Source organism: Gracilinanus agilis, chromosome 4 (assembly GCF_016433145.1).
Source record: "Gracilinanus agilis isolate LMUSP501 chromosome 4, AgileGrace, whole genome shotgun sequence".
Classification (NCBI taxonomy): Eukaryota; Metazoa; Chordata; class Mammalia; order Didelphimorphia; family Didelphidae; genus Gracilinanus; species Gracilinanus agilis.
Genome location: NC_058133.1, coordinates 233,738,211 through 233,756,924, shown reverse-complemented (window position 1 = coordinate 233,756,924; position 18,714 = coordinate 233,738,211). Strand labels below are relative to the sequence as shown.

The following is an 18,714-nucleotide window of genomic DNA, read 5'->3' as shown; positions in this document are numbered from 1 at the left end:
GTCCTTGTCTCAGTTCTCCCAATATGAGTCTAGTTTAAATCTGGGACCTCTACTTTCCCCAATTCAGTCTCTCCCAGGGTCTTGGAATGCCCTTATGATAGCATGCTCCTGTTCTGACTTCCTCCCCAGCATCTTCTGCCATCTTTGCTCCAACAATACAAAAAAAAAAGCATTTAACTTGCTAGCGATATAATGATGGCTATCATAACACATATAAGGGGAATGGATGAAATCAAGGAATCCAGGTAGCTGTGATGTAATGAGCTAGAGGGGGTAATCACAAGCAAGAAAAACATAAGAAACACACATGAGGCAGCTTGGTGGCTCAATGAATATAGAGCCTCCTGGAGACAAGAGGTCCTAGGTTCAAATCTGACCCCAGATATTCCCTAGCTGTATAATTGGGCAAGATACTTAACTCAATTGACTAGGCCTTATTATTCTTTTGCCTTAGAACTAGTACTTATATTCTAAGCTGAAGGTATAGGTTTTTAAAAAAGAAAGTTAGAAAGAAACACAGATAAATTGATATATACACACAGAAAAGATACACCCATACAAGAATACACCTTTATATATGCATACACACAAGTAAGTCATTACTTTTGAACAACTTATGTCTTTAGATGCCATTAAATGTCTATTCTCTGATACTGAGTGAGCTGCTTGAAGTCCAACCTCTTTCTTTTTTATAATATTCCCTAACTTCTCTCTTTTTTCTCTCTTGACCAGGATCACATACTATGTTTTCCCCCCACCCCTATTAGAATCAACAGAAACAATGCAGGAGTCCTGACATTGTTATTGCCAAACTTCAGATATCAGTCAGATCCTTTTAATCCCCAAAACATAGTATAAGAAGGAGAAAGATGAGAGAAAATTCGATAATGTAAAAATATATGTATATTTAACTCTTTTAGGAGTAATTTCACGGGGAATTGTATAAAATCTTAGAAGAAAATGTATGTTTTGTAATCTATAATGTAAAGTTAAAATTCTTTTGAGAATAATTTCAGGATAAGGATCTTGCCATCTCCCCAAGAATCCAGACGATGAACTTGTTTGGTGAGGACACATGAAGATGTCTGAAAAATATAGCCTTAGGGGCAGCTGGGTAGCTCAGTGGAGTGAGAGTCAGGCCTAGAGACAGGAGGTCCTAGGTTCAAACCCAGCCTCAGCCACTTCCCAGCTGTGTGACCCTGGGCAAGTCACTTGACCCCCATTGCCCACCCTTACCAATCTTCCACCTATGAGACAATACACCGAAGTACAAGGGTTAAAAAAAAAAACAAAACAAAACTAAGGCCTCTTTTATGCCATCCCCTATTTCTCTCTATGAATATTTACTTATATAGGTAGTTCTAAAATACGACAAAAATCAAGGCAGCTAACAAAAGAGTTTGATTAAAAAAGAAGTCAAACTAAATTGGCAGAACAATCAATCAAAAAGAACTAAAGATCTACTATGTATTAGGCATTAAAGTACATACTTATAGAAAGACAAAAATCATAGAATGAAGAATTTTAGAGTCGGAATGGACCTTTGAGATTTAGTCCAACCTCTTTGATTTATAAATTAGGAAACTGAGGCCAAGAGAGAAAATTTATAGGTAGTTGGGTAACATAATGGACAGAGTTCTGGGCCTAGAATAAGGACAACCTGAGTTCAAATTCAGTCTCAGACACTAACTATCTATGTGACTGAACAAATCACTTAAACTCTGTCTACATCAGTTTATTCTATTGTAAAATGGGAATAATAATAGCACCTACCTCCCAGAGTTGTGGCCAGTCATCCTGTATCTGAATAGGATTTTGCTACAAAATGAGAACTGAATGAAAGACATCTCTCCCATCTTACTCTGAATCAAGACAGATTTGAAGAAGAGGGAGCTAGATGGCATAGTGGATTGAACAAGACCTTAGTTCAAATCTGGCCCCAGACACTATCTGTGCAATTATGAGCAAGTCAGCCAACTTCTCTTTGCCTCAGTTTCCTCAGCCTCAAAATGGGGATAATAATCTTGGGGTTATTGAGTTTACTAAAAGGATCACAGAGTAAGTACTATATAAATGATATTATTATGATGTATTTGTAAAGCACTTGGCACAGTGTCTAGCACACAATGGTACTTAATTAATGCTTCTTCTTTCCCTTTCTTCTCCTCTAAAGTTACATAACAGAGCCGTATCTAGGATCCAAACCTACTGCATCCTCATCCAAGGCTCTACATAGGATGTGTTAATAAATGTTTAACAACCTGCTCTAGGGTAAGGATGGAGAAAATACTTTTAAATTTAATCTCCACTAACACTTTTTAAAAGTCTAGACCAGTGGTTCCCAAACTTTTTTGGCCTACCGCTCCCTTTCCAGAAAAAAATATTACTTAGCCCCCTGGAAATTAATTTTTAAAAATTTTAATAGCAATTAATAGGAAAGATAAATGCACCTGTGGCCAACCCCTGGATTGCTGCAGCACCCACCAGGGTGCGGTGGCGCCCACTTTGGGAATCACTGGTCTAGACAATCAACAAAATAATAAACCAAGTCCCAATTTTAGCATTTACTACTTCCAAGGTATAAATGTTTACAGTGAAAATTTAATAATTGGCTGGAATCAGTTCAGTCTAGCTTCCTTTTATGTAGTCTCCCCACCTCTGATTAAACTCTCAATTTCTTGAAAGCAGGGACTGTCCTTTGCCCTTTTTGGTAGTCCCAGAACTAAACTCTGTGCCTGGCACATAGCAGGTGTTTAATAAATATTTACTAACCTTTTGTTGCCTGATTCCAGCACACCCCTAGCTCTTTACAATCCTATAATTTCTCCTAAGAGTCATTGGCTACTAATCTAAGCCAGACTCAAAAATCTACCTTTTGAAACTTAGAAACTTATGCTGTATGTCAACAGGTTATGCATTCCACTGTCCTATATAAACAATTGTAATCATATGCTACCCATACTAACAAACATAAACACAACACCAACCCAGATTGCTCCATGAGAGTAAAAGTGTTTCCAAGCAACCTGCTTCTGGGATGCAATGCTTTCTTCTGTACAGGTACATTTTTACTCTATGTTTACCAAAAAAGTGTTATCTCATAATCCCTGGACAAGAAGATAAGAGGATTGAACTTACTTGGGACATATTTGTAATATAAAAGCCAGATTTTCCCTTCCCATCTTATCCCACTCTTTGTGATTCATTCCAAGCCACAAATAAGCTGTTGTCAAAAGTACATACATTCATGTATTGTTCTTTACATGACCAGGCTTGTAGCCAAATAATATGACCATTATCACCTGGATAAAGTCAGGAAATCTTGACTATCAGGTTCCTAGATTACATGGGATTTATTGTGGTGTGCCTCATTTGTTTGGTTTTTGAGGCACATGTGTTCTCTTCTGTTTTGCTCATCCCACTGTCTAAAGTTGATAGTGAATGACTGACCCTTCCCTCCTGCCTGAGCAGAATGTACAGAATGGCTCACCGTTGTATATTCAAAGTAGTAAAGGCAGTTGTCGGTCAGAATAAACCAGCGTCTCTTCCATGTCTTTACCCTGCCGCCTGAAAAGCAAAAGGAGATGCACATTTGGCAAAAGGCAACCAAACCTGGAAGAAGCTCCACAATACAAAAATACTTCTTCTCAGGAAGGATGAATGAGGAGGGAAGGGATATCATGGGAACATCTGGGTTATGGCAAAATTTACATCAGTTACAAAACAAACAGAGCCAAAACAGAAGCATCTTTCACAAGGTGCATGATCTGTGGCACAAGCAGAGCAAGTGAAGCTGAATGACATCCGTCAGATGGAATCAGACAGCAGGATGGAAAGGGTTCAGATGGAAAAGAACCCAGTGGTAAGCAGTGCAAACTGACTTGTGCTAGAGAAGAATCAGTAAAAAGCAGATCAATGGAGCTGAAACTAGAAAAAAATAGAACAAAAAATGTAAACATCCTGACTTGGGGCTAAATAGTAGAAAGGATCTAACAATCTCAAAGGCATTTAAGTTGCTGCTGATTTAATCAACCAGATATAAGGGAAATAAAGAATCTTTGGTTCCTTTGCAATCAAATTTCAATTTGATTGTGGAACACTGACTTTGAATCCTAGCTCTCATCCTTTTCATGTTGATTAGATTACCTCCATTTTACCTATCAATAGGAAATTTAATATTGACACTGTCAGGTTAATAATATCAGAAAACATAATTTCTAAGTCTCAGGGCAAATTAGGGGTATTATTACAGAAAAATCAACTCTGAGTTTATATATATTACATGGGGAACAAGATCATAAAAGTGTGCCTCTAAATTAGCACTAATATTAGTGGTAGATGCTTCACTCAATCCCACAGCCATTTCCCACCTACTTCTCTTACTAGCTATTAAACACACAAATAAAGGCATTTTTGTCCTATTAGGCTATACTAATACTAATAACAAGGAATGAAAAAGCTTTGAAATTGACTCTAATCCAAACTTAATACCCTATTCTGAAAATTTTCCTCACAGTCATATTTTCAACTTTGAAGTGAAGAAAAGCAGTAAAATTTCTCAATTGGATAATTAAGAATTGATTTTACAAGTTAAGCCTGTGTTAAAAATCTATGTGGCATTTCTGAATACTTCTTTAGTTATCCTTTACTATCCTACATTACTACAAACTCTATTTAAAGAGAGAATTATTTTTCTAGTCTACACAAAAAGCAAGAATCAATTGACACAAAATGGACACTACCATAAGATCATAGGATTCCAAGTTTGAAGAGATCTGAGAGGTTATCTAGTCTAATCCTTTCACTTTACAAATGGGGAAATAAACCTAGAAAGAGGATGTGTCTTACCCAAGGTCAAACAGGCCATGTGACACACTGAACCAGATTGAACCCAGGTTTGTTTGCTTTTTAAACTTAAAACCCAGAACACTTTTCACTACACCAGGGCCCATCATAATACTGTGTTCCCATATGCCTTTCTAAATTCATACTCCTGAATAAGTGGGGAAGCTTTGAAAAAGAAAAATTTCCACTTGCCAATGACTTTTTAAATCTTTCCATCACCATCAGATAATGCCAGGGAAACAAGGGCCTGCAGTAATACAGATTGTTGAGTAATTAAAATGGAACTTTGAAAATGTCAACAAAATACCTGGCAGATTAACAAAAGAACCAACTAATTTTTGGGCTCTCTGAGATTTTACTTAGATGTTAGTGAGAGTGGTAATAACTTTAATTATAAACTGTTGAGATTCTAAATAACACTGCCTTGGCAAATAATCTTTGGCATTATAAGGTATGGATCCACCTGCCTATAAAGCTCTAATCTCAAGCAACTGAAGAGTAAACCTCTTCCCATCAAACTAACTGATATTATGTGAACACATTCTTGTCTGACCTTAAATGAGAAATGTGATCAAAGAGCATGGACAGGGAAAAACTAATAAAGCAATGAAATGATGAAAATATGGAAAAAAGGCAAGTCTGGATGAAGAGGGGAAAAAAATGGGGGGAAGAAAAAGGACAAGAAGCATACTGAGACTTGGTGATTATTTGTTTCTTCAAGATGAATCCCCAACAGTCTGAGAGAACTTCTGGCTTTGCAGATACCTGGGTTGTCTGATGCTCAGGATACAATGAACAGTCAAACATTAACCAGATCACTAGAGGTATATGCAGAAGAGCCCATGCACAGAATGATACCCTGATGGCACTTGTCCTTTGAGAAGAAGGGATAGTGAAAAGAGGCTGTTGAGTGCCAAAAGAACAAGGGGGAAAAACCAGGTGATAAAGTGAAATAGAAAAAAAAGGTATTTCTCTGATTATAGAGGAGTTTAGTATTTCTCTGGACAGTTTCATGTGGTTATAAAGAATGCTACCACAAAGCACTGCCACAGAAAGTGTTTCTATGTTGAAGGAACAGACATAAAATGAGCAGACGCATCACTTAGAGCACCTCGGACAGTCCCTGTGGAACTCACAGGAAAATCTCCCAACTTCATTAGAGAGACATCTTGTTCTTCCACTGGTTTAAGTATAATGATAGATATTCCCATTCTTTCTCCCTTTCCTTCCTTCTTTTGTTTTAGTAGGAGATATGGGTCTTCTGACCCTCTACTATTTCTCAATTTTAAGTACCTTTCTTCTCTCAATCACTGTTTCAGTCCAGGCTCTCAAATGAGAAATCCAAGAAATATCTCAACCCTTAAGTGAGTTTTGTTATTTGTATGTTGATGGTTTGTTTTGTCATTGGTCCTCTTTTTAGATCTAATCTGGTAATACTTAAATACAGAAATAGTGCAGAGCCCTTTGGCTGGGGGAAAAAAACCATAAGCATTTCTTGGGAAATTAGCAAAGAGAATAATTACTCATAATGTAACTTTAAGGTCAATGATAGACTTTCAATAATAACTAATTGAAAAAAGTTCTGATGAACACATAATTCTCCTATAGTGCTGGGAAATTAGCAGAAAGTCTGTAGATAGCTTTTCTTTTAGTTTCTAAACTTTGTCTTGTTAATTTCATTTTTCACTTTACATTTTTAATTCAGAAAACACCATGTCCACAGTTCACAAGAGCAAAGACTAAGAAATGTCCCAAACAGTCAGCTCTACTTCTTTTTCAAAGGCACAGTGACTTTGAGAAAACAAAGGTTCCTACTTACTTCTTCCTTCCAAAGATTTCTGAAATAACTTTAGAAAGAACAGTGATACATAGATTTCAAATGGATTTGAATATGTGTATATCTGTGCGTGTAGCTATAACATGAATAAGTTTTGTCAATAACTTTAAGGGCAATTTTATTAGATCTCTCCTAATCTCACAGACCTATGTTTGTGAAGTCTTCAGCCTACTCTATACTAATATACATTCAATGCAGATGGTGAAATTGTGGATTTAGGTTATCTGGGACCTTGAAGTCTAACTATGTACTGTTCTCTCTACTTATTGAAATAAAAAAATGAAATTTCTATAATCTTCTGATCCTGAGAAGAATTCCCTAGGGACTGTGCAAAAAATCAGAAGCAGCATTAACACTACCACCAGCAATTACAAAAACAGAAGAACCAAATAAAATAAAATAAAATGCCGCAGCAATTACAGTGGCCTGTGCAGAGCGAGAGAGCAGGTGAGGGGTGAGGGTGGGGGATTACATACCTCCTGGAGTTTGGGGCAAGGAAAAGAAGAGCCAAAATCATGGAACATACAAATGAGGGAGAAAAGAAAATTAAAACAAAGAAATTAAACCAGGCTCCTTATTCTTATTATGCAATGCATCAGTCACATTCATGTCTGCCTGGGGAAGGAGCTAAGCATAAAAATGCTACCTTCTGGGAGCAAGTTTTCAGCTAGCCATTAGTTAAATGTAAGAATGAAAGTACAGTAATCTTATATTTTACTATACCCACTTGGCAAATGCAGAATTAGAGGCAAGTACTGAAAACGTGACCCAAAAGAAGCTATAATTCAGCACTTATCAAGCTAATTCTTATTAGCATGTCTAGAACCCAGACAAAAGGAATCAGAACTCCTGACAACAAATATTAGCTCCAAGAAAATGAAGTTTCTATCCAAAGCTGGTCCAGCTTTTTTAAAAGTACATCCAAGTATAAACACACACACACACACACACACACACACACACACACACACACACACACACATATATATATATGTATCTGGCATACAGAATACATATCCATGTTTCTATTTATACTTATATTACTCTGATAATTAGTTGGAAACTGCCTCTTCACCACAATTACTGAGGTGGTAATTTTAGGTTTCCCTATCATATAATGTATCAATAAGATGTGAGGTTAACAGCTTAGGAAAGCTTGAAAGAAATTTTAAACTAATGCAATAAACCATGAATTTGTTGAAACAACTAATTAGAATTGGAACTAACTAAACTGGATGAAGTAAACAAAATCTTAGTTGCACCTTTTCTTTTTTCTAATCTTATTTTTGTTGAATTCTATTAGTTTACATCATCTTCTTTTCCAACAGTTGCACTTTCAAATCCCTTTTTAGCCCTATCTACTTAGAAATAAGGATAAATAGTAGGTTAATTGGTTTAGTGATTTTGAAGTAGAGATTGGTAAGGGGTGCATGTGCTACTGGTTTAAAGAAGCACCCAATAATGGCTTATTCCAGAGACACATTCAAAACTCAAACCACTGGAGTGGCTCTTTAACACTAAAGACCTTGTATTAGGGTAGTTTGAACTTGGAAAACTGTAAATCTTTTGAATTAGGGATAAGTGGAAAGAAACCATTTCAATTCTTATAAATGTTACTAATAATCAAGTTAGACACTACTTTCTAACCTCACTGGGTTGATTAATTGATAGAGTTTAGGAAGCAATCTTATACCCACAAATTAGCTGATATGGAAGAGAATCCACACGCAGCTAATAGGATAAGAAGAGAGGAAGTTATTGCTTTCGTGCAATAATTATATAGAGCCCAAATAATCTGGAGCCCTTCTGTTTATTGAGTTTAGGAGGCAGAACAGTTCTTTACATAATTTGGAATAGCTCATATCAAGCTAAGTAAATTTCACAAGGAAGTATATGAACCTATATAAAAATTCCATAGAAAAAAGGATTCTTTTTAGATACCTCATCCCTCACTTGGTGCCCAGGAAGATGGTATAATTTCCAGCAACAGAGGCTCACCTCATATAGAGGGAGAAAAAAGAAATAGAAGAATATTTTTAAAAACATTTTAATGAATAAAACTGGTAATATATCTGATTTGGACTGGAAAAGAGAGGGGAAAACTCCACTGCCTGAGAATTATTAAGAGTGCTGTGGATGTAGCTGCAATCAAGCACTCTGGGGTTGCCATGCATGCTGTCTGCTCATGGAGCCAGAACGCACAAGGAAGTGATGATGCACTGGGAGGTGGGGAAAAGGCAGGAGTACCAGATACAAGGTATAGGAATGGGAAATAGAAAGATGGACATCATTGTTCCCTTCCCACATGACTTATGGGGGGAGAGGAAAAAAAGGGAAAGGACCAATTTCTAAAGGACTTCCTTGAAACATAACCTGGTTAATAAAACCCAGAGGTGAACATGTGGGAAACATATATTTGGACACTCCACAGCTGAGTCAGGTTAATTTCTCAATAGAGGATGTACTTCAAGGAACTAAATGAGAAATATACTGCTTTTTCAGATGGAAATTTGTTATAAAGCAAACCACTTTAAGATCCCTACATAAATACCTCTAACACCATTCTCTTAGTCTAGAATAATACAAATTCCTTCCTCTTTATTAGTTGCCCTAATCACAGGAGCTACTCACCAAGTTTTAATAGCCAGCCTTCACGATCTGGATTGAAGAAAGTGTGAGTGAGGTCATTTCCATCATCTTCAGGGATTTTGAAGGGTTCATTTTTTATGCTCTCGTAGAGATTCTGGGACAAAAAATCACATTATATATGTCTCCAACATTATCGATGTTTCTTTCACCCTTTATATTTAGCCTTTTCCTTGTTTAAAGAATGATTGAATTTGAAGCCTATTAGATATTTAAACATAACAAGCTATAGGGAAAATATGAAGCATCAGATGATCTCTTGTCCAACATAACCCTTCAATTCGAGATTTAAACTCTGCCATCCCTTTCTTAATTGTTTACTTCATTCTCTATACCTAACCTGACAAAGAAACTTAGTCCCTTCCTCCTAAGAAATAAACCCATTCCAAAATCACTGATAAAAATATATTAAAAATAACTCATATCAGAGAAGCATCATGATAAAAAGGATAGAATATTAGAACTAGAGTCAAGAAAAAGAGAGTTCAAATCCTGCTCCAGGCATTTACTGGCTATGCAACTTTGAGCAAGTTACTTAACCTCTCTCAATCTGTCATCTGGAAAATGGTGTAATAATAGCATCTACCAAAAAGGGTTGTTGTGAGACCCAAATGAGATAATATATATGGAGCACTTTGTAAAAACCTTAAAGTTTTATATGTACTAGTAATTATGTACTTTTAAAATTAGGGCATTTTCTTCCACACACTTACCCTAAGCAACTCCTCTGGCAGATCACCTCCATCATTAATACCTCGATTCATGCCAATGAACCTCTCCACTGTGGGCTTATCTTTGACATTGGGGTTATGAAGACTGGTATTCAACATAATGATGGCAAAGGAGAGAACATAGCAAGTGTCTATAAGACATAAAACAGCAAAAATGTTATAATACTAAGAAGATAAGCAGCATACTTCAAAGGAAAACGACATTAACTGACCATTGGAATCAAGAATTTAAAATCCTGATCTCCAATACAATCTCCTGAATTCATCCCAAAGCTTCTAATGACCCTGGAGAAAGACAGCATTCAAGAGAACTATAAGACAAAGCTGATGACTTTCTGTCCTAGTGTTGAATACCAGAAGGTATTCTATATATCCAACACTAGGACTACAAAAGGGAAAGTCAAAAAGTGAAAGAAGCTGCTATGGCTCCTTCAAACTTTAGAAATTACCGGGTGACAAGGAAAGAATTTACTCCAAATGCCTAGAAGACATTGGATTAGTGATTGCTAATAGTCTTATTTACCTGTGGATTGAAAGACTCCATTATTGCATTGACAATATCGCTGTGCAAATGCCTCCATCATTCGATCAATCTTCTGTGCCTCTCCTGGAAGACGAAAGCTCCACAGAAACTGCCTATATATGGCAGAGACAATGTCTATTATGATATCCTCAGAAGACAATTATTTTTTTCTGTAGATTTCAGAACCTCCAGTAACATTTTATATGAAAGTGACAAACAAAATTGCTTTCTTGATAAGTTCTGTCCAAAAGTACTGGACAAATCCATTTCCTTCCCTCTATTTTAAACATATTGGCTAATCCCATTGACGGTAATATAACTGATTTATTCTGAGAATAAGTCCAAGGAAATGGTAGAAACTATGCAATATATCAAATGGAAACTGTAAAAATTTAGGACATATTGAATGTCTAGCAAGACATGTAACTAGTTAAACTGAATTGCTTTCATGGACAAAACAACAATCACCAATACTAAAAATACATATTTTAAAATACTATGAAGAACTCAACCAACAACAGAACTAGAATTGGACTTTTTTACAGACTGAAATATTGCCCACAATCACCTGCATGTAACAATGACTTATAAAAACTTAACAACATTAAAATATATATGTGTGTGTATATGTGTATATATATATATACAGTAGGATCCCTGTATCCCTGGGAGATATATTCTAAGATCTCCCATGGATGGCTGAAATCACAGACATAAGGGAACACCTGCTGACTCCCATACATATGTGCTAACTCTTCCTACTCTTGATCCTAGGCTTGGAATTCTGTGGCCTCCCAAAACAAAACCCTAAAAAAGGTGAAAGTGGAAGCAGAAGAGACTATTGGGGAATTGAGTTGAATTGAATCCTATAGGAGGACTTTCTATGTTTTAAGGGCAGATTTCTAGCACTTTGGTATGAGTGTGGAAAGTGAAATTTTGGATAAGGCAGTCCTACCATATATTCATAATCTCAAAGCTACAATGGAGCAAAAATCTTTCAAACTGTAGAACATTAAGAGGAAGTAAAACTCACCTGTATGTAACAGTGATTTTAAAAAACTTAACATTTAAAAATGTATTACTATAGAGACTTCCGGTTAAGATGGCGGCAGAGTAAGGAGCAGCTGCTTGATCTCTCCTAACTGAAGAATACAGGACTCCTCAAGGGGACATAAAAACGAATCCAGACAAACGAAGGGACCCCACAACAGGGCGCAGCATTGAAGGTACGTGGAATCGGGGCATTTCCACGCTATAAAGGGGTGAAACAGCTTTCACTAAAACACAAGAGGAAGAAGCCCCTCCCTCACCCCCCAAACCACGCACAGCGCCAAGGCCAGCCCACAAGAGTTAAAGCAGATTTGGGGCACCCATTAAGTGACTGGCAGCTCCAGGGCTTGTTCCTGAGAGCAGCAAGACTTAGGACCCCAAGAGGCTAAAGAACTCACACGGACTTTCCTGAGCGCCTCCACGGGTGAAGACATTGCCCTAGGCGAGGACAAGGATCTCGAGCCCAGGCTTGGACCTCGAGTGGGGACCCTGTGCAGACAGGAGCACGGCTGTAGAAGCAGCCCAAGACTGCTGAAGGAGCCTCGGTCAGAGGGGCAGACCAGGGACAACCAGGAGGCTCCACCAAGAGAACAACAAGATATGAGACCTCAGGAGCCTAGAGAGCTCAGACAGACCCTGAGTGTGAGGATAAAGCGGAGAAGGCGCTGGGTTAACAACAATGGCAAGCCAAAATCAAGAACCCCAGAAGAGAAAGTTTATCAAGAAGAACTCTGTAACACTCGACAACTTTTACACAGAGAAAATCCAGAAAACAGAGGAGAACAAACAAGAAATCATATCCAAACCTTCCCAAAATAATGAAAACTGGTCACAAGCTATTGAAGAGTTCAAATCTGAGATGATGAGAAAGATGGAAGAGATCTGGCAAGAAAGTAACAGTTTAAAAGGCAAAATTTCACAATTGGAAAGTGAGGCTCAAAAATCAAATGAACTGATAAGCAAATTGAACACCAGAAATGACCAGATTGAAAAGGAAAACCAAAATATTATAGCCAAAAACCAGTCCCTAAAGGCTAGAGTTGAGCAATTAGAAATCAATGATCTCTCAAAACAGCAAGAACAAATAAAACAAAGTCAAAAGACTGATAAAGTAGAAGGAAACATGAAATATCTCAATGAGAAAGTGACAGATTAAGAAAACCGGTCTAGAAGAGACAATTAGAGAATCATTGGTCTTCCAGAAAAAATAGAAATTAATAGAAACTTGGACTCCATACTTGAAGAAATTATTCAGCAAAATTGCCCTGAAGTTCTACAACAAGAGGGCAATATAGACATTGAAAGGATCCATAGATCACCCTTTACACTAGACCCAGAAAGGAAAACACCCAGGAATATAATAGCCAAATTCAAGAGCTTCCAAGTAAAAGAAAAAAATCTTACAAGAAGCCAGAAAGAGACAATCCAAATAACAAGGAGCAACAATCAGGATCACACAGGATCTGGCAGCCTCCACACTAAAAGACCGCAAGGCTTGGAATACGATATTCAGAAAGGCAAGAGAGCTGGGCCTTCAAACACGGATCAACTACCCATCAAAACTGACTATATACTTCCAGGGGAAAGTATGGGCATTCAACAAAATTGAAGATTTCCAAGTGTTTCCACAGAAGAGACCAGGACTAAATGGAAAGTTTGATATCCAACCACAAAAATCAAGACAAACATGAAAAGGTAAATAAGAAACAGAGAGGAAAGAAAGAAAACTCATAATTTTTTAAATTTGACTCTTGAAGGGCTTCAATAAGATCTAATTATCTTTATTCCTATGTGGAGAAGTGCTATGTATAATTCTCTGTAGTGAACTCTATTCATTATTATAGTATTCACTATTATAGCAATCAGAAGAATAATTCATAGGGAGAGGGTGGAATACTATATGGTCTAAGATGACAAGGGGAGTGGGAAAGAGGGGGATGAATAGTAGGGGACACCAAGAGAAATTTGAGTGAATAAAAAAATAGGATATTCTATTACACACAAAGAGGGCATGGGAAGGGGTGGGGACAAATACTATTATAAGAAAGAGAGGAAGAGAGCATTAAGAGGTAATATTTAAACCTTACTCTCAGCGTAATCAACCCAGAGAGGGAAGAGTAGCTATATTATCCATTGGGATAAAAAACTCTATCTAACCCTACTGAGAAAGTCAGAAGGGATAAACCAAAGGGAGCAGGGGAGTGGGGAGGTCATAAAAGGGAGAGGAGAAAAAGGGGGAGGGCATTCATTAGGCCTTTAAAAATAAAAATAGGGGAATAACAAGGGAGGGGGTAGAAAGGGAAGTTAATCAAAGGAGTGGATAAGGGATACTGGCTCAAAGCAAACCACTGGTTTAAAAGAAAATAGTGTAAGAAGAAGGGGTGGGAATAGGGGAGGATACAAAAATGTCAGTGAATGCACAACTGATAATTATAACTCTGAATGTGAATGGGATGAACTCGCTCACAAAACGGAAGCAAATAGCAGAGTGGATCAGAAACCAAAATCCTACCCTATGTTGTCTACAAGAAACACATATGAGGTGGGTAGACATACACAAGTTTAAGGTTAAGGGCTTGAGCAAAATCTTTTGGGCATCAAATGAGAAAAAGAAGGCAGGAGTGGCTATTATGATTTCTGACAAAGCCAAAGTAAAAATAGATATGATTTAAAAAGACAAGGAAGGTCATTACATCCTAATTAAAGGCAGTATAAACAATGAGGAAATAACACTGCTCAATATGTATGTACCAAGTGGTATAGCATCCAAATTCATAAAGGAGAAACTGGCAGAGCTCAAGAAGCAAATAGATAGTAAAAACATACTAGTGGGAGATCTAAATATTCCTCTTTCAGATCTAGATAAATCAAACCAAAAAATAAATAAGAAAGAGGTAAGAGAGGTGAATGAAATCCTAGAAAAATTAGATTTAATTGATATGTGGAGAAAAATAAATAGGGACAAAAAGGAATACACCTTCTTTTCAGTTGCACATGGTACATTCACAAAGATTGACCATGTAATAGGGCATAGAAACATTGCAAACAAATGCAAAAGAGCAGAAATAATAAATGTAACCTTCTCAGATCATAATGCAATAAAAATAATAATTAGTAAGGGCATCTGGACAGGAAAATCAAAAACCAATTGGAAATTAAACAATATGATTCTCCAAAACCAATTTGTCAAAGAAGAAATCATAGAAACAATCAACAATTTCATTGAAGAGAATGACAATGATGAGATATCCTACCAAACTCTGTGGGATGCAGCCAAGGCAGTATTCAGGGGGAAATTTATATCCTTGAGTGCATATATTAACAAATTAAGGAGGGCAGAGATTAATGAATTGGGCATGCAACTCAAAAAACTAGAAATCGAGCAAATTAAAAATCCCCAGATGAAAACTAAATTAGAAATACTAAAAATTAAGGGAGAAATTAATAAAATCGAAAGTATAAGAACTATTTAATTAATAAATAAGACTAAAAGCCGGTATTTTGAAAAAACAGATAAAATAGACAAAGTACTGGTCAATCTAATAAAAAAAAGGAAAGAAGAAAACCAAATTGACAGTATCAAAGATGAAAAGGGAGACCTCACCTCTAATGAAGGGGAAATTAAGGCAATCATTAAAAACTATTTCGCCCAATTATATGTCAACAAATCCAAGATAAATTCAGAATGGGTGAATGACTTGAATATAAAGAGGGAAACTATAAATAAGTTAAGTAAACACAAAATAGTATACCTCTCAGATCTCTGGGAAAGGAAAGATTTTAAAACCAAGCAAGAGTTAGAGAAAATTACAAAATGTAAGTTAAATGGTTTTGATTATATTAAGCTAAAAAGCTTTTGTACAAACAAAAACAATGTAGTCAAAATCAGAAGGGAAACATCAAATTGGGAAAAAATCTTTATAACAGAAAACTCTGACAGGGGTCTAATTACTTAAATATACAAGGAGTTAAATCAATTGTATAAAAAATCAAGCCATTCCCCAATTGATAAATGGGCAAGAGACATGAATAGGCAATTTTCAGGTAAAGAAATCAAAAGTATCAATAAGCACATGAGAAAGTGTTCTAAATCTCTAATAATTAGAGAAATGCAAATCAAAACAACTCTGAGGTATTACCTCACACCCAGCAGATTGGCTAAAATGAAAGAAGGGGAGAGTGATGAATGCTGGAGGGGATGTGGCAAAATTGGGACATTAATGCATTGCTGGTGGAGTTGTGAACTGATCCAGCCATTCTGGCTAGCAATTTGGAACTATGCTAAAAGGGCTATAAAAGAATGCCTGCCCTTTGATCCAGCCATACCATTGTTGGGTTTGTACCCCAAAGAGATCATAGATAAACAGACTTGTATGAAAATATTTATAGCTGCGCTTTTTGTGGTGGCAAAGAACTGGAAAAGGAGGTTATGTCCTTCAATTGGGGAATGGCTGACAAACTGTGGTATATGCTGGTGATGGAATATTATTGTGCTAAAAGGAATAATAAAGTGAACTGGAAAGACCTCCAGGAACTGATGCAGAGTGAAAGGAGCAGAGCCAGAAGAACATTGTACACAGAGACGGATATACCATGGTAAAATTCGAATGCAATGGACTTCTGTACCAGCAGCAATGCAATGACACAAGACAGCTATGAGGGATTTATGGTAAAGAATGCTACCCACATTCAGAGGAAGATCTGCAGGAGAGGAAACATAGAAGATAAACAATTGCTTGAACACATGGGCTGAGGAGGACATGTTTGGGGATGTAGACTCGAAACAACCACACCAATGCAACTAACAACAATATGGAAATAGGCCCTGAACAAGGACACATGTTAAAACCAGTGGAAATGTGCATCGGCCATGGGTGAGGGGAGAGCGGGGTGTGAAGGGGAAAGTAGGAGCATGAATCATGTAACCATGTTAAAAATGAATATTAATAAACGTTTATAAATAAATAAATGGTAAACGGAAGAGAAATTTAAAAAAAACATTCAATAAGGTTAAACGTCATAGATCCCTCACATGAGGAGATGATTCTAGTATTGCATAAGGATTTTTTAATTATTAGGGTAGTTAGAAGGAGTATATATAGATAAAAGTATACATAGACAGAATTGAATAGGATGGGATGATATAAAAAATTAAATTAAGGAATGAGAAAAAGGAATGCATTGGGGTACTAGGAATATTTTAGACTTAAGATATCTTATAAAAGACAGAAATATAAAATCTCTGTCAGAGTACTTTGGAGGTTGAGACGGAATCTTGAGCAGGGTTCTGTTGGAATCCTGTGTCCGTAAGTAAGAGGGGAGAGTTTCCAACAGACATTGAGGAGTCTGAGCAGTTTTTTAGCTAAGGTAGGTCCAAGACACAGGTGTCCTAGACTCTCTGGAATTTTCCCTTTCCAAACCTTAGGAATACTAGATTGGCAGGTTTGGAGAAGAGAGAAGTGACTGTTTGACAAGTTCTACAGTGATAAACCTGGTAAGTGAAGATCTTTTCTCTGAGCTTTGTGAAGAACCCAGAGTGAAGGCAGGGCTTTGGCCAGGCCTCAAACTAGCATTGAAGCGCTAATATTTAGAAGACATATTTTAAGGCTTATATATTTATTTTATAAGGATAATAGAAATAGGTTATTTAATTAGGAAAATTAGGTTTTAGAGAGTATAAGGAGGATCAGAGTAGACCTGGTTTTACCAAGAAGAAGAGACACCATGAGGCATCAGAAAAGTGGGTCTGGTATTAGTTAGAAATCCCCTTAGATTTAGGGACCCCATCCTATATCCTACAACCCTTTATTAAAATAGCTCTAATTTTTTTATACCAGTGTCCTCAGTTAATTGATAATTGTGCATGACCCTGAGGTCAAGGCCTAAACAGCCAGGTGGCCTCTTCTTATAAACAACAACGGATAACAGAGACTTTTGGATACAGTTACCAAAAGAATCCTTACAGTTTGGCAAGCAACAAGAGACAAACCTGCTACATTTTAATCTTTTTTTAAGAAAGGCAGTTTACCTCATTGTCAGCCATTACCACAGGATTCAAAAAAAGCCATCTTTTTTTCCTGTGTAATTACTAGAGGGCGCTGTTTTGTAATACAGGGAGCCAGCCAAGCAGCTTTCAAACTCAAACAGCTACTTTTACTGCACAGCTTATTCTTTTTAAAAGCAGTTAAAATAAGCCTCCAAATCAAAAAGTGGCCTTTTGATTTAATCTTTTTGCCTACACTATTTCTGTATACCATTCCATTATACATCAAAGGGATTGGTTTACCACAATGCTTAAAGGTAATTTTAATGATGATGCTCCACAATATCATAGCATACTTGCCAACAATGCTGTGCTTTGTCCTGCTCCTGCATGTAGTGAAGGGGATGAGTCCCTTCCTCTATCACTATTGGAAGACACTGATCGTGAAGCAGATAACTTTCAATAAACTTAAGTTGAAACTCAGTTATCTAGAGGGCAAATTAAAAAGGCTTGAAAATGAGAAAGAGGGAACAACTAAACCATAAGGGGCAAGCAAACAAATAAGAGACTGAGGTGGTAAAGACTAGTCCAGCACATATGCTTCCACTGAGGGAGGTGCCAGTAGTTACCCCAGAAAATGGAATTCTAAATTTGAGATATCACAAGGGATTTTCCCAAGCTGATATGGACTCCTTTAAGAAAACCATACCTAGCTTTGAGAAGGAACCAATTGTAGTTGTAGAACAATTTAAGAAAATTATTAAACAATATGACCCAAACTATGGTGTCTTTGATATCTTGTTAGATGAACTTTTGATGAAAAGAGAGAAACAACAGATTATTAATAATACAAACAGGAATCCTAGAATAACTGATTGGCCCTCAGAGGACCCACACTGGGAAGCCAACTCTTTTGTGGGGTACAAGGACTTAGAGCCAAAGAGGCCATTATCCAAACAATGAAGGACAGTTCCAAAAGACCAGGAACATGGTCCAAGTTTGAGATGATAAGGCAGGAAGTGGGAGAGACCCCACCCACTTTTCTAGACAGGGTAACAGACTCTGCAGAAAAATGTATAGTGTGTGTGAGATAGATAGA

General features: G+C 36.9%; 1 protein-coding gene across 1 annotated transcript in view; it reads right to left on the bottom strand.

Annotated features, from left to right (window-relative positions):
* CYTH1 (cytohesin 1) overlaps positions 1 to 18,714 on the bottom strand; it is a 79,597-nt gene that overhangs the window by 25,299 nt on the left and 35,584 nt on the right. Inside the window, exons 4-7 of the mRNA XM_044675174.1 lie at positions 10,583 to 10,717; positions 10,042 to 10,190; positions 9,314 to 9,425; positions 3,491 to 3,567 (exon numbers count right to left, since the gene is read on the bottom strand). Coding sequence (XP_044531109.1) covers positions 3,491 to 3,567; positions 9,314 to 9,425; positions 10,042 to 10,190; positions 10,583 to 10,717 — 473 coding nt within the window. The remainder of the gene's footprint in view (positions 1 to 3,490; positions 3,568 to 9,313; positions 9,426 to 10,041; positions 10,191 to 10,582; positions 10,718 to 18,714) is intronic.